Raw genomic sequence first — 26,487 nt, forward strand, 5'->3', positions numbered from 1 at the left:
TTTTCATTAGACAACTACATTTTCCAGAAACTGAGACTGTATTTCCAGTGCCTAAATTGTTGTCACAAAAACTGGAAAATGATTGATACCAACAGACCTTTGTGCAGTTTGCAGTACAGGACACTCTGAGACCAGGGGATTGAGTAACAGTTCTAGTGTGACTAAAACAAAAAATCAAATTCCTCTTGTTTCAGATTATGTTAACACTGATTAACTCTGTTCAGTTAAGGCACCATGAAAACATTTTTTCCCCACAAAGGATATTGGAGCCATACCCGAGTTTACAGTGCTCAGGTCCATGAAGCATCTTTTATGTTTTGCATCTTTAGTGGTTCAGTTTTTTAATTATTATTATTATTTTTTTTACTTAAGATGATTGTTTAGGATTTATTATTTGATCATGTATGGTTTTGAAGCTCAATTGAATTCCTTGTACTCTGTTTTCTTAGATGTGAACAAATTTCAGTTAAGGAAATGTCAGTATGTCAGATATACACTTCAAGCTACAGATGTGTTGACATGCAGATAACTGTTTGACATGAGGATCTGTAGATTAATGCCAGATGTGTCTGACAGGTGGAGTAGTTGTAGGAAAGACGACAGATGTGCAGTGTAGAAATCTTCAACCACACACCTATGAAATCCGACAAACAAACCAGCACATCCTTCATGGGGAGATTTGAGGCTGATGCTCCCCTGTGGGTGCCAGCACACACTCAGTCACACAGGAGGGATCTATAAGGCCATCAGGTGGTGGATAAAGGTTACTACCACATGCAGCTATGCAGGCTTGGCTGTACAATGAGCTGTAGCTAGTGCGTATTGTTTAAGAATTGACCAAAACACCATCAAACCATTGATTGCATTTGCATTTTGGTGGGTGAATATTGAACACTTCTGGTTGGGTTTAGATGTGTTCAGCTTGAGGATGAGGATATTAATCAGCTTTATTTGGAAATTCTTAATAGAAAGCCCTAAAACACCTATGGTCCACCTTCAGAATTGTTACCTAATTTCACCTTTTCCCAGGATGTATTAGTTCATAGAGTTTGTTTACATAAGAGCTATTCCCAGGATTTCTAGAGTTTTATCCGCCAGTATAGTTGAAAACACCTGTGTGGGTGGGCAGAGCCTTAAATAAACCAGTGTTATTATACATGGAAAATAATCTGCATTAATGCAAAGAGATAATTATAGATAGATGGTAATTTCAAAACTTTTAAAATATATTTATTAATGTATTGTTCTTCTAACTGCTGACATTGTGTCTGTGCGCCTGTATTGCAAGTAAACACAAATATTTGTATGGAAACAATCCAGTAGTCTGCATCTGTCGGCTGAGCTCTGCCCTGCATTACCACAGACTGACCAGCAGGGGCGCTCGTTTACTAACGGACTTGGACAGGAAGCGCAAAGGATTGTGGGACTTTTAGTTCTCAGTGGATGACGGTTGGCTTGATAACACTGCGAAGAACAAATGAAGACATTTACCGCCGAAAATAAAATATCAGCCTCGAGTTCAGCACAATTTCAAGCTCTGTGTGCTTCGAGTCCGGATATTTTCGGGTGGATTCAGTCGTCGTATGAGGAATAGCGGCTCACTTTTGGTGAAAAATAAACAGGAAGTTGTTAGCGTTGTGGGACGTGTAGTTCCGCTTGCAGGCCACTGAGCTTTTTAACAACGCATAGAAAAAAGAAACAACAATAAAATAACCTAAACTTCACCCGAAGACCGTGCTCGTAGCCTCGGCGTTGAAGCAAACATGCCCGGGTTCACCTGCTGTGTCCCTGGCTGCTACAACAACTCGCACCGGGACCGGGACCTGCGCTTCTACACATTTCCCAAAGACACCACGCTGAGGGAGCTGTGGCTGAGGAACATCTCCCGGGCCGGGGTCAGCGGCTGCTTCAGCACCTTCCAGCCCACCACAGGACACCGAGTCTGCAGCGTGCATTTCGCGGGAGGGAGGAAGACCTACACCATCAGAGTACCGTCCCTCTTCCCCCTGCGAGGGGTGAATGAGCGCAGGAGTCGGCGGGGCAGAGGCAGGAAGGTGTCCGCGGCGGTTCCTGCAACAGCTGCTGCAGCCACCTCCGGGATCGTCCTAGCCAGCGTACTGGGCAGCACGGCGGAGGGAGCCGAGGGCACTGCTGGAGGCGAGGCGAGCGACGACACCATCACCGTGGTTCAGATAGGCCAGAACGGGGAGTACCTGGGCACGGCGCGGCTGCCCGCCCAGTCAGAGGGGACTTGTTACACCGCGCCGATCAGCAACCCCGAAGAGCTGATCGGCGACGACTCATCGGTCGAAACCGGGTCCACGGTACACCAGCCGGCCCTGCAGTACGTCAGTGTGACCAGCAGCCCGCTGGACCACTCGTACTCTCTGACCACCGGCACCACGTCCGCCGAGCTGCTGCGGAAACTGAACGAGCAGCGGGACATCATCGCACTGATGGAGGTGAAGATGAAGGAGATGAAGGCGACCATCCGCCAGCTCCGGGTGGCCGAGGCCAAGCTGCAGGAGGAGGTGCGGGAGCGGGATCGGCTGCTGTACGGGAACTCTGTGGCTTTCAGCGTCCGGAAGAAAATCTGATGGGTGAACATCACTGGAGATGACCCGTGTCAGAGACTCAGACTAACGGAGGTGCTTGAAGACAGCTGATCCAGCCCTATTTTGTATGAAGCTGTGAGCGATGACAATTTATTTTCAACAAGTAGAACTGATTTTTCGTAGGCCTGATGTAAGAAAAGTTGGCTGGCTAGTTTATGTAGCTTATATTAATAATCTCATTGGTAATGACAGTACTTAGAAACCCACCATTGGCCTGCAGTCCAACCAAGGTCAATAACACACATTTTATCCATTCAGCCATGGCTCATAGTTTGCACAGACTTACCAAGTAGAGGGGCTCACACATTGATAAAGACTGATGGGAGGACAGGTGAGGAAGATGCTCATAACTGCCTAGTTACATAGAGTTTTTCTATTAAAGATTTCTCTTAGTGTTTTTATTTCGTTGCCTATGAATTTAAATTAGATGGTTGTCCAGAAAAATCTCACGATAGATTTGCAGAGCTAAGATGAAATATTCATAGGATTTTTTGTGAACAAAACACTATTCTTGGCACTCTTAAAGTGTTGGTAGATCGATGGAGTAAAACTACCACGACTTAATCTGAGTCGCCGTTCAAGGAACCTTCAGTTGTTTTCCTTTATTTTTTTTCACTGAGGACATTTGTGCAAAGAAAATGGACTTAAAGGAACTCATCAAAACTTGAAGGGGCGCTCAAAAGTTGTAATCTTATTAAAGAATGTTTCTTGAAGACATGCATTAAGCTACATTTGTTCAACCTTTTATAAGGAAATCTTAAGAGAAATACGAGGAAAACATTTTGTCACGATACGATATGTAACTTGAACATGTCAGATACTTGTTTCAGTGTGATTTTGTTTCTTCACGCAGACGTTTAGTGGCTGCGTCTTTCTGTCCTGTTCATGAGTGTTTTGTGCTGCAGGATGTTACACACATTTCTCATTCTTGAACTTGATGCGACAGCTCTGCTCTGCTCTCATTTCAAAGTAAATTTCATTTTGAAATAATGCTGCTTCACTCTGAATAATTTATCAAGTCATGATATGTGTCCTGTTTTTGTCCAGTGTCACAAAGTAGAGATAGTCTGTTGGGTGTTTTGAAAAAAAAAAGTTTTTCAGCTTCAAGTACCTCAACCACCATCCGTCATCTGTCAGGAGCACTTGTTTGGACGAGAAGAGATTAAAACCAGTAGCTGAAGCTCTGTTGTCAAGTAGGACAATTTTTTTTTTTTAAGTTGTGGAAAAGGTATAAAACTTGTATCATATTAAATCCTCAATTGTAAGATTTGTGATGAGAGTGAAACATGAACTCAAACATGTAATCTGAACACTGCTGCCCTGTTTTATACACCTGTTGCACGAGCTGGTGCCTAAAGCCTCACTCAACAGTTACTGTGTCAGTGTTAGCGTCCTGAACAAACTGTTGCCTTATTAAGATGAATATTGTGAAGCGTGTGAAGCATCATTTTAACTCTCTTCTGAATCATTCTTGGAAATATTCTCACAGAGCTCATGAGGCACTAATGTTCCTGTTCAGATTTCAGTGGTTTTCTTTTTGAGTGATTGATTCATGCTGTTATTACTATGTGTGGTTTATTAATGAATAGTTTTAGTCTAGGCCTTAAATTGTCTAAAACTAATGAAAAGTGGCCATTAAAAGATGAAATAGTGTCTTTAATACTTATTTTTGTCATCAGTAAATGACAGCAAATCTGAGAAACCATTTCCAGCAAGTGATTTGCTATTTTTACTTCATTAATCACGTTAATTAAATAATTAATTCTTTCTCTGCGCCTTGACTAATCATCTCAGCACCATAGTTTCAGCGATCGTACATATACAGTGTATGATAAATTATTGATTTATGGACTTTTTAGACTTTTTCACAGGTTGATCTCGGTATCAAAATGTTTTTGACAGCGCTGATGTTGCAGCCTTATCTCCTCCCTCTAGATGGCGGTGGAATAAAAGATTGAAGAGCGGAGGTTTACCTCCTGTCTATACGGCCTAATTTGCTTTATCTATCCGACTGTTTGTTGACAGCTTGGATGGTCATTTGCTTGATTGTCTCTCCTATCAAAGCACCTAAATGTCAAACATCTTCCAATGAAGGTAAAGCTGTAATGCAATCACGCCAGCCAGCATTTTAAAGTGTAATTTTGAACACCTACCGTGATAATGTTGTTACATGAAACAGAGAAAGAGGGAGAGACGGATGAATGGATAGACAGAGAGCATTGGAGAGAGCGAGGATCCAGATCCTAATCTCATCTGGATTTATTTTTTTTTACTCCCAACAGTGTTGCATAATGCTTTAATCCAGAGCTGTCGATCAAACTTACACAACTCTGTCTGCTTTTTTCTATGGCTGCTGCCATTTACAACAGCTGTCTTTACATTTAGGCCAGACGATAGCATCCACTGTCAGATTGTTTCATTCTATGAGTGTAATTATTATGTAATGTGTGGATGACGTGAAACAATGTGAGTAAGACGTGACTCTAAGAAACCAGTGTTTGACGTCAGAGTATACAGCAAAACCGTACTATCTCTGCCTGGAAAAAAAAGTTTGCCAGCGTATAAAATCTCATTATTATTCATGGTATTTGCTGAAAGAAAAGGTTCAAATGACACTTGAGTTTTTAATTGCAAGTTATGTTTGGAAAGTATCTCTAAGAATATGTAACATACTTCACATGCCATAAGCTTTTAGTGAGTGTTTGTACGATCTTTTTAAAATATACAATGCATGACACGAGGTGATTCATTTTCTGCTGTGGTATTTGTCTGCTGCAGATGCCGGGTATTTTTAGCTTTTTTTTTGTTTGTTTTAGTTGTGCAAATGTTTTACTCTTGCCACATTAACAACATTTGTGTTTTCTACATGGAAGTCAAATTGTTCTAATCAATTTTGAACACAGTCCAGTTTAAAGGGTTGTCACATCTGTCCTGATTAATATGTTATCCACTCAAATAAATGAAAGTCACAGCTCACTTTAGGGCTGAGAATTTCGATATTTGCCAATTTAAATAAAAAAAATTGCCAGTTGCAGTATTAGTATTTTCTTTAGGCAGAGTTATTGAAAAGCTGCTTGTGTTTTGGCAAACTTTAGCAGTCTAACAACTTTGCCTTATTTTGTTAAATTAACTTTCATATAAAAAAAACACGTTTATACTATTCAAAGTAACATATCGAAAGTAAAAAGGAATGGGTTATCGTCACTAAATAATTTCAAACAATGGTCAGCCTGAGGGAGCATAGATTGTACTAACAGAAAATATCTGCATTTTGTATTTTGACAATTCAATAAAGAGCAGGAGGGTAAGAAGTGTGAACACATGCCTCTATGTGAACTGTAGCACATTGAACATAGAGCCTTAGTTGAAAATGGTAATATTAAGCATTATTTTGGTGCAAATGTGACTGTAGCAAACAAAGCATGTGTCTGGAGGAGCAAGAGATGATTATGCTGCAAGAGGTTTTCAAGGGTGTTTTGATATTTTTTTGCCATTAAAGTAAGTTACTGTTTGAAGAAATTGTGTATATAAGCTGAAGAAGATGTTTTCATACTCCACAGATGGCTTTTTCGATACGGTATGCAGATACATTTGACTGACTGTGATATACAGTGTGTGTTCATGAACTTGATTTAGAGTGATACATCCAAGATCAAGCTGCAACAATTGGTTTATTACCAACTACTCTTGATAATCGATTATTGAGTTTTAGTAATTTCTTAAGAAACAAAAGTCAAAAATAGCTGTTTCCAGCTTCTTAAATGTGAACATTTTCTGGTTTCTTTACTTGTCTATGACAGTAATCTGAATATATTTTGGTTTTGGACAAAACAAGACATTTGAAGAAATCATATTGGACCTCGAGAAACACTGATCAACATTTTTCTCTGTTGTCTGACAGCGTATAGATCAAACAACTAATCGGTTGACTGAGAAAATAATAGACAGATTAATCAAAAATGAAAAAAATCGTTGGATGCATCCCTCCCGGATCAGCTGTCTATAAAATAATATTTGCATTGATGACACCACATTTTTGAGCTGAAAAACTGCACTTTGGTCCAAGAAAATGTGAGTGGGATTATCAGATAACAGTGGAAAAGCTGTTTAATGTGGGTCACAGAATTTGGGATTCACTGAAACACACAAAACATGTCCACCTTTGAACTGCATGAGCAATGAAAACACCAGGTAAAACAACACTTGGTGAGTAATTTGTGGAAATTCTGTGGTTGTGCTGAAAGGAGAATGATTAGTGAAGCACTTCATGCCTCTGTATGTATCTGGACACTTGGATACACACCTGACAGCACCAGTTTAACGCTTCAGCTGCAGGAGAAACATATATGTAAAGAAACAGGGACACATGATAACACCTTGCTTACATCTGGGTATTTGGCAACACATTGCCAAATACCCAGATGTAATGAATGAACATCTCAAATCTAAAACTCTAATTTGCTGCATTAACAGCCTCTGTTCTCCTGTGAAAATTTTTCTCAATATTTTCTATCCTGGCTGCAGAGATTTGCTCCCATTCAGCCACAAGAGCATCACGCTGGCCACTGATGCTGGATGATGAGGACTGGCTCACAGTCCGGGTTGAGATCAGGTCAAGTTCTTCCACATTAATCTGGGAAAACCTTTGAGGACTCATTCAGAGAGGACCTTCTCCTTACCCTAAACTATCACTAGTCCTGTACAAATGTTAGATCTATCTTAATTGTAAGTCAGGGCTAACATTTAACAACATCCAGCCTGATCGATCCTGAACACATCTGTAAGGTGAGACTGTGAAACCAACCTGCACCCCCTGAGCTGCCACAGATGTTTTCAGGAAGACCTCACAGTTGGAGCCGCTGCCAAAATAGCTCCCAGGATGTATTGATTCATGGCAGCAGCTTCAGACACAGATTATTCTGCAGTTAATGGTTGTTTTAAGCTGCAGATTAACAATGGGTTACCATTTCTCCTGTGACAGTATGCAGATGTGAACCAGGACTTATACTAATGCACAGAGTGTGAGCCATCTGGGGGGGTGTAGCAGAGGGATCTGGAGGCTGAGAGGAAGTGGAAGGGGGATTCAAGTGAGGAAAGTTGGGACTAAGGTGTTTTAAGATTTATGTTACGTTAGTCTAAAAACAGGGTGTAATTTGTCGCAGTTTAACGCATCACAGCATTCTCCAGGAACCCCTTGTGACCCACATAGCTGAAAATGATTCTCACATGGGCTGCTGCTATTCTCAGAGAGCCCTCTGCATCAACACTGGACTCCCAGGTGAGCCGGATTCTCTTATCCTCTCTGGGACGTCATCCATCTGTCCACATGAAAAAAAAAAAAAAATGTTTTCCTCCTGACACTTCTGATCATGTTCACTTCTACTACTATTTGTGACAGAGCCCTTTGCACCATGTCTTTGCATCAGGTAGATGTGTATGAACAAAGCAGATAATGTTCCTGAGCGTGCTGATCACTATCAGAAGATATATCATTTATTTGTATTTCAAATAAATGCTCTAAATACTAAAGACCGGAAATGAGAAAGCTCTAATCCAGTGTGCTGTGTTGTGATGCTGTCATTGGTCTGCTGCCTCCAAGCTCTCGCCTTGTGCCCCTCCCTGGTGCACGCACACACACACACACACACACACACACACACACACACACACACACACACACACACACACACACACACACACACACACACACACACACGCACACACACACAGCATCCTCTTACTCTGTGATTCATCACCCCCTTCCACTGTTAATCCAGCCGGGTTGTGCCTCTGTGCATTGCTTTACTTTTGCAATCTGATGTATTCCCAACGGATGTCGACACACATCACATTTTAAGGCAACAACTTCATACCATTTGGATTTACAGTCAGTGGGAGCTTCACATCACAGCTGAGCCTCTGGTTCAGAGGTGGGGTGAACGATGAGGTCCCAACCAGGCACGGTGAAGATGCTGCTGCCCATCGCTCTCTGCCTCAGTAAGGATGTTTCTTTCTAAGTGTCGTGTGTGTTGACTTTTGTGCGTTTAAGTCATTTGGAAAAAGTTTGTAAGTAAGTGCCTGTCCTGTTTTGTGCTCTCTTACGGGCTCTAGTTTATCTGGCGTGTCTGTTTCTGCACATAGACGTCGTAAACTGGGTAGAAACTCAGTTGACTTTCAGCAGGTTTGTCAGATAAAAAGATATTAAATGGCTGATGACGGCTCTTCCATTCAGCTTGTCTGAAATCGAGGAGACGAAGGTTTAACAAATGCACTTACCTTAATGAAAAGCTCACTGTCCCCTCATGTTCTGATTGTCTCTCTCTCCCTGTGTGTGTGTGTGTGTGTGTGTGTGTGTGTGCGTGTGTGTGCGCGTGCATTTGGTGTACAACATCATGTAATTGGGTGTGAATTCTTCTATCCATCCTTTTTGAGGGTATTCCAAGTTCGGTTTTTCAAGTCAGATTTTTTCTGCACAGGAAATAAACACTTGTAGCTCTCAGGATGAAATGTTTGAAAGAGAAATATAAAATGTGATGAAGGCGGCAAAATCATGCTAGAAAGTCAGAAATGAAATTACAACAGCAATAAACATAAAACAGTCTTTTACGATGCCTATTCATACGTGATTAATAAACTCCTCATGTAGGACAACCAGGGCAGTGAGGGGGCTGAATCACAGCTGGGCTTTTGTCTCTGAGGAATAAATGGGAGCAATATCTCACTAAACCTTTAAAATGATTAGAAACGTCACTTCTGAAAGTTAAAGAGTAAGTAAAATAACTTCCTTTAAATATAAAGATGAAAAGATGATAGTAATGAGTAATGCCAGTTATTGCGAAGGTTTATAAGCTATGTGAATGTATAAAAGTATGTGAACGCCAATGTCGCCATTTAAGTTCTTTCATGTTTTGGACTTAAGTTTCAATTAAGGAAAATTTTACATCATGTAGTGATATATCTGAAAACCATGTGTTTTCAACCTTGTGGTAAGTATCGTTCGGGAAGTTACAGAATGACAGTTGCTCCTGATGGTTGTTCGCTGGGTGCGTCAGTCATGAGTTTGTGCACCTTGCATGGCAGCTTCTGCCATCAGAGCATGAATGTGTGTGTGAATGGGAGAATATGACAACGGTTGTAAAGCACTCAAACAAAGACAGAGACTGAAGGTAGAAGTCAGATAATAGAACTGCACACCCTACTGATAGCTCCCAATAAATGTATGACTTCTGGCAATTGTTTGGCAGAAAGCTTGCAACATGAAGAAATGGTTTTCTGAGTTTGTTGTGGAACAACTTGCCTCAACCTCATCCGACACCTGCAGGATGAATTGGATCAATCATCTTGCAGCAAGGATCCAAAAACTTGTGGAAAAGAAACAACAAACTGTTGTGGCCTATAGTCACACAGGGTTCAGTTGTCCACATACTATGGCAATGTGGTGTACTTTTGACCCTGGGACAGCTAAAGCAAGGCTGCTGACAGCTTGATTTGTTCAGAGATGTCTTCAAACAAAGTAACTGTATGGGTCCAATGCACGGGAAGAGATCTACCTCCTCACCCTCATGATGTCACGTCAGGATAGTGTACGAATGTACTTGATCAGAAGTCCTCTATTCAAGAGAAATGTTCAAATATTCCAGTAAAACCTTTTCAGTGAAAAATTAAACCAGTCTCAGAGGGATGTGTTACGTATGAGCTGATCAATGCGCTCAAACGGCTCATACATGCTTTGTGGTCCTATGCTGAATTTGGCTTCGAGGAAGTATAATCCCTCCAGATGAATGGAATACAACATATTTTTATATTTGTTTGATCCATCTAAGCACCAGACGGATCATGTCTCTACAAACATATAAACATTATGTTTCACTCCACAAGATGAAATTCTCAAACCAAAGAATCTGGTGATATTATTTCTCTCTCTCATCTCCAATGTCCTCAACTACGCATTGATTTATATTGTTTTGATGCAGTCCGGTGCAGTGTGTATTGTTCTATTAAACGTTGTTTTTGTCTCCTCCTCTCTACTAGGCTTGGTCCCGGTGTGTTTCGGAGCTGCTATTCCTGTTTCATGTGGGTCCATCTACAAGAGTTTCGCTCAGTGTTTACTCACACTTGGGGACAGTTTGGTGGAAACACAAAAAGACCAGAACACGCAGGACATCGATGCAATCTGCAGGTGTGTGCGTGTGTGTTCGCCCATTACCGTGGTAACCGTCCAGTAACAATATGCATGTCTTGATACAGCTTGTCTCAATTTGTTAAAGTCATATCTGCTCTAATGAATAGTCTTATCAGCTCTGCTGGGAGCTTTAGGAATCGTAATGAAAATTTGCACTGACCTTCATGGTTTCCTGAGGAGGGACACAAATAACCATGTCTGAACAACTATTCCAGGGTTTTTCCATCCTGTTCCTGGGGGCCTCCTGCACTGCATGTTTTAGATGTTTCCCTGACCCAGCACACCTGATTCAAATGATCAGCTCGTCATCAAGCGCTGCTGAAGCCTCATTATGACCCATTCATTTGAATCAGGTGTGTCGGGGCAGAAACATCTAAAACATGCAAGGCAGGGCATTCTTTACTTTTTTCCAGACAGACTAAGACACGTTTCTTTAATGCAATCCAAAAATGTCCCATTGTGATAGTTACATTAAGAGCTGTCCTGGTGAGACTTTCGTATTTTTCGAAATGCATGATGAATAAATAACATTTTTGAATAGAGATTTTTTTTGTCATTTATCATTATTATCATTTATAATTAATGAAGCATTGTATCATTTACAAATGTATTCAAATTGAAATACATGTGTCTGTATAGAGTCGTGTAATTATTTTTGAACCATACTGTTCAAGTAGTCGAGTCAATTTTATTTATACAGCCCAACATTGAAAATCACATTGGCTCAGTGGGCTTTACAATCTGTACAGCCTACTACACCCTCAGTCCATCAACCCTCGATTCACGAATGGGACACACAGACCAGTATTGTTAAAACGTACTTACTTAAAACTCAACAAGTATTACATCTTTAGAGAGAAATCTAACACCTGTCTGGAACACATTGTTTCTGAGAGATGTTTCTGTTGCATGTGGTCAGACATGTGCTTTGTTGTACCTGTAACCACACCCAGCTGTGATGTCACAGGGTCCTGCAGTACACCTGTACAGCACTGCAGCAACATGAAGGGTTAAACCTTACTGTGTTCATTATTGTTGAACATCTGCTCAGGTGTTAGGTTAACTGTATGTGATCTCTTCATTGTAGTCTACTTTCTCCTCACGTCCTGGTGAACGGTTCATTGCAGCCATTACATTTCTACATTGACTCTCTTGTCTTGGTTCCTTGAAGGTCGTGGAATGCGTTTCACGTTTGTGCCAACTCAGCCCTGGCTGGCTGTCCTGGAGAAGCAGCGGCCGTCTGGGAGTCTCTAAGACAAGAGTCCAGGAAGACGCAGTTTTCTGGAAACCTCTATGACATGTGTGCCAGCCGCACCACCCTCCCGCCCAGCACTGTGCCTGCAGCCCAGAGCCCTCCCACCTCCGACCAGACCAACCAGGAAACACTGAAAGGGCAAACATACAAGCACAGCCCCACCATCACCACCCTGTTGTTCCCTGTATGCAGCACCCTACTACTCCTGCTCAGGAGTTAGTTAACCAAAGTGTTTTAATCCGAGTGATGAGTCCTGCTCCACCTACGACCCAAACACACGAGGGTTAACTCTCTTCACAAGTCAGCCATATCAATACTAAGATAAGGATTTCAATAACTGGATCTTGTTTCAGTGTTTCTTACTTGGATGGGGTGGTGCACCTGTTAAGGTATTCAACAAATATTAAGTTAAGTGGACTGTACAACAATTAAAGGAGCATTTTGTAAGATATGGCCAGAATTTTAGTTTAAAAGCTATGACAAAACAGTTTGACATTATGTTAGAGACGGCTACATATTGTGTTGCAGCTAGCCCCAGCCCTTCCTGTCTCCTAATACCCCCAACTGCAAGAGGTGATAGTCTGATATTGCACGCAGTTTTAGGTGGGGGATGTTTAAGCGGCAACTTCGGTACCTAGTCGAATAAGTTAACAAAATTTCATGAAAGGAGATATTTTGACACCTATTTTCCTCACTAAATATAAAATACAAGTCTCTTTCACCGAATGAGCTTAATTGCTTTTTTAACTCATACAAAACACTCTTCATTCAAACTCGACATAAGCTAAATAAAACTCATGAAAAAGTTGGTTTGTCCTACCACAATCACCTCTGGTTTGGTCGAAATAAATCCTCAACTCATCGAGTAAGATGTGAAAATAATCCGGCTCTGCATGCTGTTTTCACCCGCTGTTGATGCCAAACTCTCTCTCTCTTTCCCTCTGCTGTCCCCGCCTGCTGTGTCTTCTCGTCCCTGGAGTCATGATCCTGGTCAGAGTCGCTGTTGATAACCTCTGCACTGAAAATCCGGTCTTCAAACTGGCATCTTTTGGTTTCAGTGTTCAGTCCCAGTCTGTGTTCCCTGGGAGCCCTGTTGACCACAGTGACTCTCCTGTAATCTGAGGTTGAGGTGCGGGCTGACTCAAGTCAGCTAATAGAGCCACTTAGCTCCACAGCTAACTGAGCTACATGCTAACAGCAGCTAGTCGCTACAGCCAGAGAGAATACTGAGCAGTAGTTAGCGGTTATGCTGCCCCCCCCCCCCCATACCTTCGAATTCTGGCCATTTCTTATAGATGACCCCTTCAAATTGAAAAAAGTGTTTAATTGATTGTGATTGATGATTCCATGACCATACTTGTATAGGCTGTTAACAGTTAAAGTGTAACTCCAGCAAAAGGTTTCATGCTACTTTTTTCACATATGCAGTCGTACTCCCCAAGACCTGTAAACACACCTTAATGTGTAAAGTTGGTGGAGTTGCCCTTTAATGTGGAGAGGGAATGAAACACACTTAAAAAAAAAATCTCAGTTATAAGCTAATATTTATTGTAAATACTCTTTTGTAAACACTTTATTTTTTACCACAACTGCAGTGATACCACATGATTTTTAGGACAAAGGAGATTTTAAGGGACGTTTTAGTGCCAGGTGTTCAGCTCAGCTTGTGATCCAATCAGGGGTGATGCAGAGGTGAGTGTTATTACAGGGTGTAAACCATTGTTTTTGTGTCGCAAGTTTAATTCATCAGCTTGACTGGTTTAACATCAGAAAATGTGATTTCTGTGTGGAAGCATTTAAAACCGTGTCATTTCATGTGACCCCTTTTCAGTTGTTTTCCAGTCATGTTTTTTTTTTTTTTAAGCAGTTATGTGTTGCTTTTTCTATTCTGGGTGCTGCTTACAGTAACTTCAATCTATCTAAGTTAATGACTTCATGCATCCCCTGTGGGGTGGTTAAAAGGGACACACAATACACAAAATTGCCAGGTACCAAAAAGTATAAACTACAAAGTACATGCTAAGTGCAAAGGTCAGTGGTGGGAAGACATTAATGATGATGTTATTTAATATTGTATAACTTTACACATACTGAGAGAGCTCTGTTATGCAACCACACACTGCGTTTTATTCTGTGGTTTTCACATCAACGATGTACAACTTTATGTATTTTCACAGCAGTACAGAGTGGTGTATAATGCTCTTGGTTTCACTCTGATTTTTAACCCAACAAAAACTTAAATTAAAGGTTTGCTGACTAACGCGATGCAGAGTTATTCTCCTTTAAACGCAACTATTACTTCTCTTGAAGTCATGGGCTTTTGTGACGGTTGTGTGTGTGTGTGTGCGCGTGTTTGATCTTAATACTCTTAAGCTGTTTCATAACAGCTGAATCATGAGTAGATTAATCTCATGTTTCTGTGTAGCAGGTTGCACCTTGAAACCCTTGAAAACAGTCTCAGTGCTGTCGTAGCATGGAGGATAAATAAAGAGGGAAGTGAATGATGATTGGTTGTGCGGCCTGTTGCCATGTTGGCTCGATCATGATGTGAGCAGGTGTGACAACTAAAGGCCAGAGGTGATCACTTCATTACTTCGGTGTGCTGAATTGAGCATCCTGCTTTAAAATTCTGCTGCCACTTAAAGATTCATGTGCTCCTCTGATTAAATGTCAGGTCACCACCATGCAGCCTCTCTAACCCAAAGTTCACAGGTTTAATGGCTCACTTGAACAGTGCAGTGTCATACTTTTCCCAGCTGAAGCATTTTACAGCTGATACCTGTTCATGTTCCTGCGTGTTTTAAAACCAGATTATCACCCTGATTTGGCCATGATTTTAAATACTGTGGACAGTCTGCACTGTCAGGGGATTCAAATCTAACTGAGCCTCAGTATTGTTATACGTATGTAATTGGATTAATTGATTTTACATATGAAATGTAAAAAACTATGAAGGTGTGTCTGTAGTTTGAGCCAGTGTCTATAGGCAGTGTGTGTGTCTGTGGAGGGCTGAAAATAAATGGAAACATCAGTTTTTTGTATTTTCAGTCAGTTTAAAAGGACTTTAAAAGTGTGTGTGCTGCCACATTTTTCAGTAGATGTTTTCATATTTATAAAGATAGATAATAAGATAATTATATAAGACAACAAACTAATGTAGATATCGAAATAATTATCAGACATCTGACACAAGTTATATTGTTAAAGTCTTAAGCATGTCCCAAGTCATTTTTTCTTTGGCAAGTCGCATGTCGTGTCAAGTCAAGACGAGTCCTTATTTAAAGGAGACCTATGATGCTTTTTCGTTTTTTCCTTTCCTTCAGTGTTTTATACAGATTCTTGTGCATGTAAAAGATTGAAAGGTCAGGTCAAAGTCCGTACCAACAGAAGCTCCTCTCTCCCACAGAAAACACTGCTCCTGAAACGCCTCGTAGGTAAAATGTAATGACCATATCACCCTGTTTTCACTCCACACTTTTCATGTGTAACTTCATTAAAAGCTGACATGTCCTCTTTCTTTACTTCTTTAACTAAACTCTTGAGATATTTTTTGAAAACAGCATAACATATCCTGGAGGATAAACTGAGTAAGTCTTTAAAACCGTCCCCAGAACACCTTGATGACCCTGCTCCCTCTAATCTCTCTTTGTCCTGCATTTCACTTGAGAAAATCTGCAACATCACCACGAAATCTTTTTAAGGTGCCCCGAAGCCTTCACATTCAGCACCCAGCTGTTTGAAATACAAAGGAAGTTTTTTCTTCTTCCTGTCAGCGACATGCAGAACATTGATGGGATTTTGAGCGATGCACTACAACAGATGGTGTGTAGCATGAACCATGGTTGGGATTATGAATTCCATGTGTGGTGGATTGTACTATCTGATCCATATGACCAGGACTTTGTGTTAGCAGCACATGAACAAATTCTACATCCCTGTAAGCTGTACTGCACACCAACTCGACACATATAATTCTGTACATACAAGAATATCATAAATAAATGAAAAATAGACGATGCCCTAATCCAATCTCTCTGCAGCTGGTTAGCTGACAGCTCTAAGTCTACTAGGTTTCCATTAAAGGTGTTTTAATTTTATTTTTTTATTTATTTTTCTGTCTCTGAATCAAGGAGGACAGAGGGAGTCTTATTTATTGTGTCTCATTTATTCAGATTATAAACACAATGTATGTTTATGCTGACATTTACAATGTAATTATATTTACAATGTCACATGATGCACAGCTGCCCACTTTCACTTATCACTCGTCTTTTATTTCATTAGTTTTATGACGATCTGTGACTTTCTCAAGATGAAAAATTATCTTTTAAATTGACAAACATCGTATGTGTTAATTCACAATTCAGACAGGATCATAAGATAACTTGTTTCTCTACATTCTCCGCTGCACAATGTTTGTCTGAAATAAGGTCCCATGGGGCAAACTTGAAAATGTGTGACTCAATGTAGCCAAAGCATTAGGCAACAAAAATACCTGGTTAGGTCGGGGAAAACATGGTTTCAAAGCCATGTTTCAAAGGATAACTTCTCCCATGTGAGTATTTTTCCTGGTCTTCTTCTCTGAATCACAAAGCTATGACGTTACAAAAACATGACTGGTCAGTTGCAGTGGAGGTCCTGCATGGACCAACATTAATTATGATGTTCGATGAACAACAACAACAACAACACAGCAATATCAGATTGTACGACGTGATGAGTGCAGTAAGGTTTGTCCTGCTTTTATTTTCTAATCTTTCTTTAAAACTTTAGAAGGTCTGGTGTAAACATAAAGTTTTAAGACAGTCTATAGAGTCAGTTTTGTTGTTGCACATTCTTAAATTAATGTGTTAAATTACTGTTTAAATGAGAAAGAGAGTGGGAATAACAGGGGTATATTTTTGCCCTGGAGCTGCAAAGCAGGTTATTGGACAGAATTACAAAATGTATGCTTTTTTAAAAAAATTAAATGTAGATTTGTGGCTTATTTAGGGGAAGTCCACTTTAGTGTACCATCTTTTGTGTACCACCATGTGACAGACAAGCCTAAAAAGAAAAGGGAGGGTGAACACAAGCAAACATACTCACTTTAGTGACAAATGTGTCACCTCACAGTGAAATGTTTAGTCGTCCAAATGTCCAATAAGACCACGTGAGTCGCGTGTGAGTGAGCTATATATCTGGATGCTTTAGGACTCACCAGGTTTAGTTGTGAAGACACTCTGATGAATGAACTAAACATCCCCTGGACTACTTTGGAGAAGTCAGCAGTGGGCCTCTTTTTATCAGTCAGAGCTTCTTGTGTGAGTGTCGGAGCTGGTTCAGGATCATGGAGGAGTTGGCCAGGGAGAGCATCAGCCTGCTGGCCCGCTCTGCGTCTCACGCGGACCCACCTCGGCTGGGCTCTTTTGGTGCAGTGTTCATCATGCTGAAGTCTGCGCTGGGAGCTGGACTACTCAACTTCCCCTGGGCTTTCCAGAAGGCGGGGGGAGTGAACACTGCAGTCAGTGTGGAGCTGGTGAGGACAGCAGAGTTTACTGTTTGTGCATTGTTCAGGAAAAAAAATAGTGTTGAAGGCTTGAATGCATTCTTATTACTTTCACGTAATAATTGGGAACAATTACCTTCAAATGTCTTCATTATACTGAATATGTTGTTACTCAGAGGTTTCTGGAGGTCAGTCAGCCTGTAGACAGAGTATGTATAGACTCACAGCCCTCCGTCGCTCCCTGGTGTGAAAGAGGCTCATCTCTTTCACAGGTGAGCTCTAATGAAGCTTCCAGTTTAGGCGACCTCAACTTTTCTTGCACTGCATCTATTGACTGCCACAAAGTGTCCCGTGGATGGATTTCCATGCAGGCTTTCCAAGAATGGGCCCAGGGGCCAAAGTCATCAGGGGCCTCCCAAGAAGGAGCCTCGTTTTCTGAGTATCTGCTGATACCACGTCTATTCTTAATGTATTCCTGTTCATTCCTCAACAGTACAGCTCGGCCTCATAATGTAGGCTTACTTTGGCTACAGTTACATTAAATTAAAACAGGTTAGGGAGTCTACATTAGAATAATCAGAACAACATTTGCTCTGAAAAACATAATTTACAACCCAGGTTTCTTTTGTCAATCTGTAAGGGCTGAGGCAATTAGCTGATTAATCAGTTAATTGATCGTTAAGCTGCAGTTGTTTTTATAGTTGACCAAAGGTTAAAGTCCATGTCAAACATTTCCTGGTTCCCACCTTTCGAATGTTCATATTTGCTCGGACTTCTATAAAGTGTTGGAAAAAGCAGCCAAAAGTCACCACTACAACTAGTCCTTGAGTAAAAGTGTCTGATATTAAAGTTACTAAATACTTAAAAAAGTAATTTTCTGGCAATAAATGTACTATATTGTCAAAAGTAAAAAAAGAAGTAGATTAAACATATATTGCCATGTATGTACTGACCGATCGTCCGATTATCAGATCCAATATTCAGGATTTGTCTGATTATCAGAATCATTGCTGAAAAGATACATTCATTTAAAATTCACTACTGTGCCCCTGATGCATCATGTAATCTGCAAAGTGACTAGTAACTAAAGTTATCAAATTAATCTAATGTTGTGAGTTAAAAGTACAATATTTGCCTCCAAACTGTTGTGGAGTGAAATTATAAAGTGGCAAAAAGTGGAAATACTCAAGTAAAGTACTTCAGAGTTTTGGAAAATTGTGATTTATTTATTAATATTTTCTGACAAATTATGAAACAAAGTGTGAATAGTAAATCCAGAAAATAATCCTCAGATTATCTGATAATGAAAATATTGTTTTGTTGTCAGCTTTAGAAAAATTTTTACAGCCTTTCTTCATCTCCAGTGTGAACCAAGACCTACAATTTAGGTGTTTGTCTGAAAGCAACACAACACAGATACTGTTTCTACTAAAATATCACTGAAAAGTTGCAAAAAGGCAGCAGGTTAAACACCTCTGGTCATGAGGAGAAGGAGGATGGGGGCCTTGAGGCGCTCAGGACCCCACTGTCTAATAATCCATCCATGGCGTGTGTGTTTGTGTGAAAATGAAGATTAAGTCTGAAGTCGTCTCTTGGTGTCTGCACAGGTTTCTCTGGTTTTCCTCATCAGTGGTTTGGTGATCCTCGGCTACGCCTCCTCCGTCAGCAGACAGAACACCTATCAGGACGTGGTGAGAGAGGTGTGTGGATCAGCTGTGGGTCAACTCTGTGAAGTCTGTTTCTGCTTCAACCTCTTCATGATATGTGTCGCCTTCCTGGTGGTGGTACAGGACCAGCTGGAGAAATGTAAGTGATGAATAAAGTTACTTTCATGGACTTCTCTGGCTGGTTTATAGGCTCAAACGTTTGTTTAACCCTTTAAAAGAGGAAAGCATCTGTGTAATGTTTGCTCTTCCTCTAATATTGATTCTGGCTGCTTTACATTGCTGTGACTGACACATATTATTTGACAGATTATTACACAGCAACATCCAGGGCGCCAGGGGTGTTTAGAGGTTAAGACATCGATTATAAACGACAAAGGAACGGGTTCAAATTCACAAATTTGTTGCATTGCTCTCTCCCTCCTTTCCTCCTTTCATCTCAATACTATCACTATCTTAAAAGGCAAACAATTCTCAAATTGACCAAGAAAACAACAAAAACATGGCCCGTACTACAGGCAAGTCTTGCCTTCCTTTGAGAGCTCCAACTAATTGGAAGTATCAGTTCAAAACATTGTGGATCAAAGGTTATTTCTCAGCCATGCAAAATTCAAAACAAAAGGCTGGCAACAACACCAGAGTAATCCACTCACAAAAAAGCTGGAAAACCTGGAAGACAGGTGAAAAAAGGGCAAGAAAAGACAGAAAGACAGGAAGTGGAAAGTAAAACATGAGACATAAGGATAAACTTTCAACATAAAACAGGAAATCACAAAAACAAAACTCAGGGCCATGACAATTTTATCAGTTCCACAAAAATCAGCTACAATTATCAACAGAATGTGAAGAAATAACGTGATATTATACATTTTGACGTTATGAAGTCTGTGTATTGTGTTGCAGAAGTTAGCATGCTAACCAGCTAGTCCCAGCTCCTGTGTTCTCAGACCTCCTAGTCCAGACTGCTTACTACACAGCTAACAAGCTAACTAGCTAACCGCAGCTACAGTTAGCAACAGATAGCAGTAGTTCTAGTGATACGCTATCCCCTATTTATTTTGAGTATGATTTCAACGATTGGCCCATTTCTGCACGTTTAAGCATTGAAATTAGTTCATTTGTAGAAGGTATTAAAAAGTCTTAAACATTTACTTTCCTCTGTTGTGGACCATCGTAGTAGTTATACTATGTTTTCACCTGAATAAAGGTGAGATTGTTGATCCACAGTGGATTTTGCGTTCACGAGGCTGTTCTCAGTCAGATTATGTCTTATAATGTCTTATTTAAAGTGTCAAGGTAATCAAAAACTTAGTTGAACTTTTAATTGGTTAATCTATCAATCCCGTTTATGCAGCTTCAGGTCACAGCCACTTGATTAATTAAGTAATTAGGAATTATTGTATTGGAGGTGATATAATAATAAATAATTGTGGGCCATATTGCCGCTATTGGCTTTCCATCAGACTTTGTATGACTGTGAAACAGGTATTAAATTAGATATGTGGTGTGAAAACAGTCTCATGAAGAGGGACAGGAAAGGAAGGGAATAATAATCGAATGTTTCACCTCACTGTCAAGGAAATTCAACCTAATATTATTTTATCTTACTTTATTGGTTGTTGTTTGTCTGTCACATTTTTCCAGCTTACTACAATTTTCTTTTACTTTTTCCCAGTTCCCCTTCTGGCTGTTTCTAAACCACTCACCTTCATGTGCTTCCCAACACACTCACACCTTCGCCTACAGGAAATCAACAGACACACAGCCATAACATTCACGAACGCACATAATGACATTATTCCAGTATTTATTTGTTTTTTTATTGTGGCCATTGTGTGCCTCTTTGTTATTACTTCTACATTATTTTGTATTATTCTGTCTTTGTCTTGTTATTATCTTATCTTCATCTGTCTATTATATCTGTCTTTCACCCTCTGTTTTTGACCCTTGAGCTGCTGTAACACGAATTTGTCAGATTCCCCAAATAAAATGTTATCTTATCTTATCTTATCTTATCTTATCTTATCTTATCTTATCTTATCTTCTCTTATCTTATCATTCTAGCTATTAAACATAGTATAGTTAAACATGTGACTGTAGCAGCGGTAGTGAAACCCTTTTTCCTTTTTTTTCCTTTTGTCATTTTGTCCATCTGAAACCATTCAAATCCCTTTAATGTTTTTGCTCTGTTCCAATTTTAAACAAAAGTGTTTGATTGGATTTACAACCCCCCCCCAAAATATCCATTTGATCCAGAAATTCTGCACAGGGCACCGTGCAGATGGAGCAGCTGGCAAGATATCCTCAAGGACGAAGGAATGTTTTCACTATCCTTTATGTTCATCCACCATCAAAGCGTGGATCTTGCCATTAAAACATCATAAACAACGTTGTTTTACTGTAAATGAATCTTTTGTAAATTTAGATGACCTTGTAGTCTGTGTTGTCGCCTTCATGTTGCAGCAGATAAACCACATTCATTTTGACTTGTTCTTCTCCAGTGTGTATTTCTTTATACGAGACGGTGACCGGGTCGACTGAGGCAGAGATGCCCTATCACTGGTACACCGACCAGCGATTTGCCCTCTTTGTCATGTGCCTCATCATTATCCTGCCCCTGTCCATCCCAAAAGAAATCGGCATCCAGAAATACACGAGGTACACAGCACTTATCTGTGTTTCTGGAGTGACATCCAGCTTGTATGTGATTTAACTGTTTTCTCCTCATATCAGTGTGTTGGGGACGCTGGCTGCTTCATATCTGTGTGTGGCGGTGATTGTCAAGTATTACCTGATGGAGAGTCACACTGTTATAATAACACCAGAGCACAGCCAAGGGTCAGTAACACTGTTTTTAATAGACATGTGTGTTTTTACCATCAGCTACTTCTTTTATCCTGTTGTTCTGTGTGCGTCACTAATGTGTGTGTGTGTGTGTGTGTGTGTGTTGTGTGTTTTTCAGTGTCGGTTCGTGGGCTTCAATGTTCAGTGTTGTGCCGACCATCTGCTTTGGTTTCCAGGTAGGATCAGACTTGGTGATATGCACTCTAGAAGTGGTTTAATAGGGAGGTAATATTGTCCACACAAGAAAACACAGCAAGACTCTCGCAGAAGACCACATCTATAATGCATTACTGGGTCGTCGATAGTTTAAATTAATTTAAAAAACATGAAACATTTATGAATATAATCAGATATGTTTAGATGGCTGGTATCTATGAATGAGTAAAAATTTGATGTGGATCCTAATAAAACTATTATCTCTCCGTCACACCGTAGAGATTTATGATTCCATCTGCATTGAATTGTTGTCCTTGTGGTTGGCCTTAAATTATGGGTAAGCAGTCATGTGTGGTTTAAAATTTAGAGTGATACAGGTCTATTGAGTGTGATATTGGATCAGGCTTGATTGAATTAAAAGGAACTGTTGGGCCTAGGCGGAGGTATGCGCTCTGCAGCTCCTGTTTACATACACAAATACCTTGGCGTGTACAGCTACAGCAGATCAATCCAAATATTCCCATAAAATATCGTGTGTGTGTGTGTGTGTGTGTTTTCAGTGCCATGAAGCCTGTATAGCCATCTATAGCAGCATGGAGAACAAGAAGCTCTCCCACTGGGTGATCATCTCTGTGCTCTCCATGTTTTTCTGCTTACTCATCTACACTCTGACCGGTGAGTTCACCTCCGTATATCTCAGTACATCATGTGTTAGCTCGAAAGCTGCTAATCACATCCACCCTCTCCGTCTCCAGGTGTGTACGGCTTCATGACGTTTGGACGAGACGTCGCCTCTGATATTTTGATGTCATATCCAGGAAACGATGTGGTCATGATCATTTCCAGGCTGCTTTTTGGAATATCAATTATCACCATCTATCCTATTATTCTTCTTCTGGGGAGGTGAGCGACACCAGAGTTGAACTGTGTTGTTTGAGTTTATGTTTTAACACCTAACTCTGTGTCTCCGTGTTTGTGTGTGTCTGGGACAGATCTGTCATCCTGAACTTGATGCTGCGCGTTCAAAGACGTCGCCGAGGAATCGTCACTCATTCGTTTGAGAGTCGCTGCAGAGTCGTTCTCACTGTGATCTGGATATCCGTCACTCTTCTCATCGCCATGTTTGTCCCTGACATGGGTGAGGTCATCAGTGTCATCGGAGGAATCAGCGCCTTCTTCATCTTTATTTTTCCAGGTATGTAAACAACCTTAACTTTAATATACGTGTATCTGTATGTGCTATCTTGTATTTAGCTTGTCTGTCACTTGGAAATCGCTTCAAATTGGACTAAGTCAAATAAATAAATGTTGTCTGATAGGTTTGTGTGTTCATGTATTGCAGGTCTTTGCTTAGTGTTCACAATGCAAACTGAATCTGTGAGTCCAAGAGTCAGGTGAGTGTGAAGTATTCATTTTAAAATTCCCTTTCTTGGTAACACTTCATTTCCAGTTCAACTGGTACACATCCACTTCTAATTGCTAATGTAACTTCTGTACTGGTCTCTCTCTTGATATCCCTGCAGGGCGGTTTTAACAGTTTGGGGAGTCATAACCATCGTAGTCGGAGCCTTCATCTTTGGACAGAGCACAACCATCGCTATCATGGAGCTGGCCCAAAAATTCTGAACTTCTCCCCATAATCACGACTATCTGCAGCAGCTGCTTCACTGTGAACTCTGAGCGGTTTGTGACGCTCGCCACTTTTGCACAACAGAAAGTTGCTTTTCTTTAAAGGTGGTTTTTAGTTGTATTTCCTCATCCAGGACCTGGATATAAAATATATTTACTATGTGAGAATGTGATGTTTTTCTTTGTTAGATGCGCATGTACAATTATATAATGTCAAAGAGAATAATGTCAGAACTTTGTTAAGTATGTGCAGAGCAAAATATTTATGTCTGAATGTGTGAATCTGTTTTATTTGGTATGTCAATTATATAATATATTAAATGAGAAATCACAAAGTGTTGCCTTTGAGTCTTACACTACCAGGGGGCAGTATTGGACCACTGAAGCATTATTTATTTATCTATCTGTGTAGTTGCTTCATGTACATTATGAGTAGAAGTGCATATTGGCAGCACAGATAAGAGAAAACACAGGTCTTATCAGTGTTATTATGGTCCCAGGGATTATTTTGACAACACTGCCATGTTTAAATCAACTAAACAAGACAATATTCTTTTTTTAAATATAACCAGATGGGTTTTACGCCCTTGAAATACATGTTTAGATCTACCAGATGATAATATGAGTGAATGATATTAAGATTTCTTTCTTTTAAATACATGATTCTTATCCTTCCTCTGCATTTTTCCATCTCCTTCTCCACCGACCTCCACATGGCCTGAATCATTTGAGCGATATTAATCTGCAGCTTTCATTGAGCACAGATTGATGACCGAGCTATGCTGAATATCACTGTTTATTGTTTATTGACTTCAACCTTAAAGGAGTTATGGCACACTGCCTCTGAGCGTGCACGTGCTCCCACGCGTGTGAGTGTAGAAGTGAGTAATGATTTACAGTAAATCCAGAAAATGGCTGCTGTATATGTGCCTGGAGGGGGGATGCTTAACTTCATTCAAAAATAGACCATCTAGAAGCACATGGTGGCTCCTTATTGACGCTTCAGTTATGTAATGGGTTTATTTCATCTCGTGCAGCGTGACTGTCCTTAAGGGAAAACCTCAAAATGTTATACTCTACTTGTGTTTAGCCCATGGGATTATATTTCAACCTGCTGGCCAAATGACTAAATCCACTAAATGCAGGGAAAAATCCTTAAAAATATCGCAAAAGAAATTCCTTCTTGGATCCTACAGCTGCACTCAGTCAAAACTAGTCCATAGATTTGTAAAAGCAACTGAGCAGTCCTGGATAATGCAGCTAGCATACAGCTACCACGAGCTTAGGACTTCAGATCTCTGTCTGTGTAAGCCATGACAGACTTCACTGCCTCCAAAAATGAAAGAATGGCCAACCTGTCTCAAATATGACTTTATCAGCTTCAGCTATTGTTTTGTTTCAGACCAAACACAAAAAATAAGAGTCTACAGCCATGCTAGCAGCTCTGTGAAGCTGTATTGAGCTAAGTGCTAACATGCAAACATGTGCACAGTGACAAAGGTGTCAACACAAGGTGACGCCCTTGGTGACAATGCTAGCTCCTATTTAGCAGGTATGATATTTACCATGTTCACCATCTTAGTCTAGTTTCGTGTTTGCTAATTAGCTATATGCTTTAGTGCCACTCAAAGCAGAAATACAAAATTTAAACCTAACTAAAACCAAACTTAAACAACCTTGTGTTTCCCTGTGGTATCAATGTAGAAACAGCTTTAGCAACATTGCTACCGCTTGCAGTTTGGCTACTGTACACAGCAAAAAACTACTGTGAGAACACAACACTGGCGCTCTCCATCGAGTGAATGCCCATCTGTTCACTTTTGTTTTACCTTGGTTTCTTTCCCTCTTCACCTTCTTTGCCTCCTCTATCAGCTGGATCTTTTTCTTTTGCAAAGTTTCCCAAGTTACTGCATAAACAATACCTCTTCCTGTTTTGGTTGTGCCGTAATGTGACCTAGTGAAGGAGATTTACCGTAACCAATCTATATGCGGATGATGCCATTTTTCTGCAGCCATTACATGGTGCAAGCAGTGTTTACTTCAGAATGCTAAGTTAAAGCAACCCTTTAGGTGTATGTAAACATGTGTACGGGTTTTCAAGGGTATCCATCCAATAGCTGTTGAGGTATTTCAGCCTGTACCAGAGTGGTGGACCAACCGACCGACACTACCATCCCTAGAGCCACGAGCGTGCCTGAAAAACATCCATTATCCTCTGCATTAGATTATCTTTTCATTTTCCTCTGCCTCTGAAAAATAATTTCCAGTCCTCATTATTATGCTGTCCCCTGTAGCTACTTTGTTATTGAAAGATTACTTGTAATGTAGGCCTCTTGCAGTCCTAATTAATGAAATGGCAATTTGTAGCAAAATCCCTTTTAAATGTTAATTGTTCATGATAAGAGCATCAGCAAAATTCCTGAATGAAAAGGGACGGCTGCTGTTTTTCCTCTTACTGTGTCTGTGAGTGTGGTTTCTTTCATTGTCGCCATCACACTGATTGAAATCTGCCTACCTTTTGTTTTCAGAATGAAAAAAACCCTTTTTGCTCCTTTTTAATTTGCAGATTGCAAACTGGGAGTTTTTGGACTGTCTGTCTCATTACCTAATGAGAAGACGTACGTTACTGTACACTGTTGTGACTGCGTGCATCG

General features: G+C 40.3%; 3 protein-coding genes across 3 annotated transcripts; all 3 read left to right on the forward strand.

The window, feature by feature from the left end:
* The first annotated feature begins 1,428 nt into the window (after positions 1-1,428).
* Positions 1,429-3,606, forward strand: thap11 (THAP domain containing 11). The gene has a single exon (XM_073463750.1). It carries the CDS (start codon positions 1,764-1,766, stop codon positions 2,595-2,597), a length of 834 nt encoding a protein of 277 aa, XP_073319851.1. The 5' UTR covers positions 1,429-1,763; the 3' UTR covers positions 2,598-3,606.
* A 4,951-nt stretch (positions 3,607-8,557) lies between these two features.
* On the forward strand, positions 8,558-12,272 carry nrn1lb (neuritin 1-like b). The gene is made up of 3 exons (XM_073463810.1): positions 8,558-8,612; positions 10,647-10,794; positions 11,969-12,272. Exons 1-3 carry the CDS (start codon positions 8,558-8,560, stop codon positions 12,270-12,272), a joined length of 507 nt encoding a protein of 168 aa, XP_073319911.1.
* A 5,109-nt stretch (positions 12,273-17,381) lies between these two features.
* Positions 17,382-23,830, forward strand: slc38a8b (solute carrier family 38 member 8b). The gene is made up of 10 exons (XM_073464938.1): positions 17,382-17,570; positions 19,148-19,346; positions 21,706-21,862; positions 21,938-22,042; positions 22,167-22,224; positions 22,765-22,879; positions 22,960-23,107; positions 23,197-23,399; positions 23,547-23,598; positions 23,728-23,830. Exons 1-10 carry the CDS (start codon positions 17,382-17,384, stop codon positions 23,828-23,830), a joined length of 1,329 nt encoding a protein of 442 aa, XP_073321039.1.
* Positions 23,831-26,487: the final 2,657 nt, after the last annotated feature.

This window comes from Pagrus major, chromosome 4, assembly GCF_040436345.1.
Source record: "Pagrus major chromosome 4, Pma_NU_1.0".
In the NCBI taxonomy this organism is placed as follows: Eukaryota; Metazoa; Chordata; class Actinopteri; order Spariformes; family Sparidae; genus Pagrus; species Pagrus major.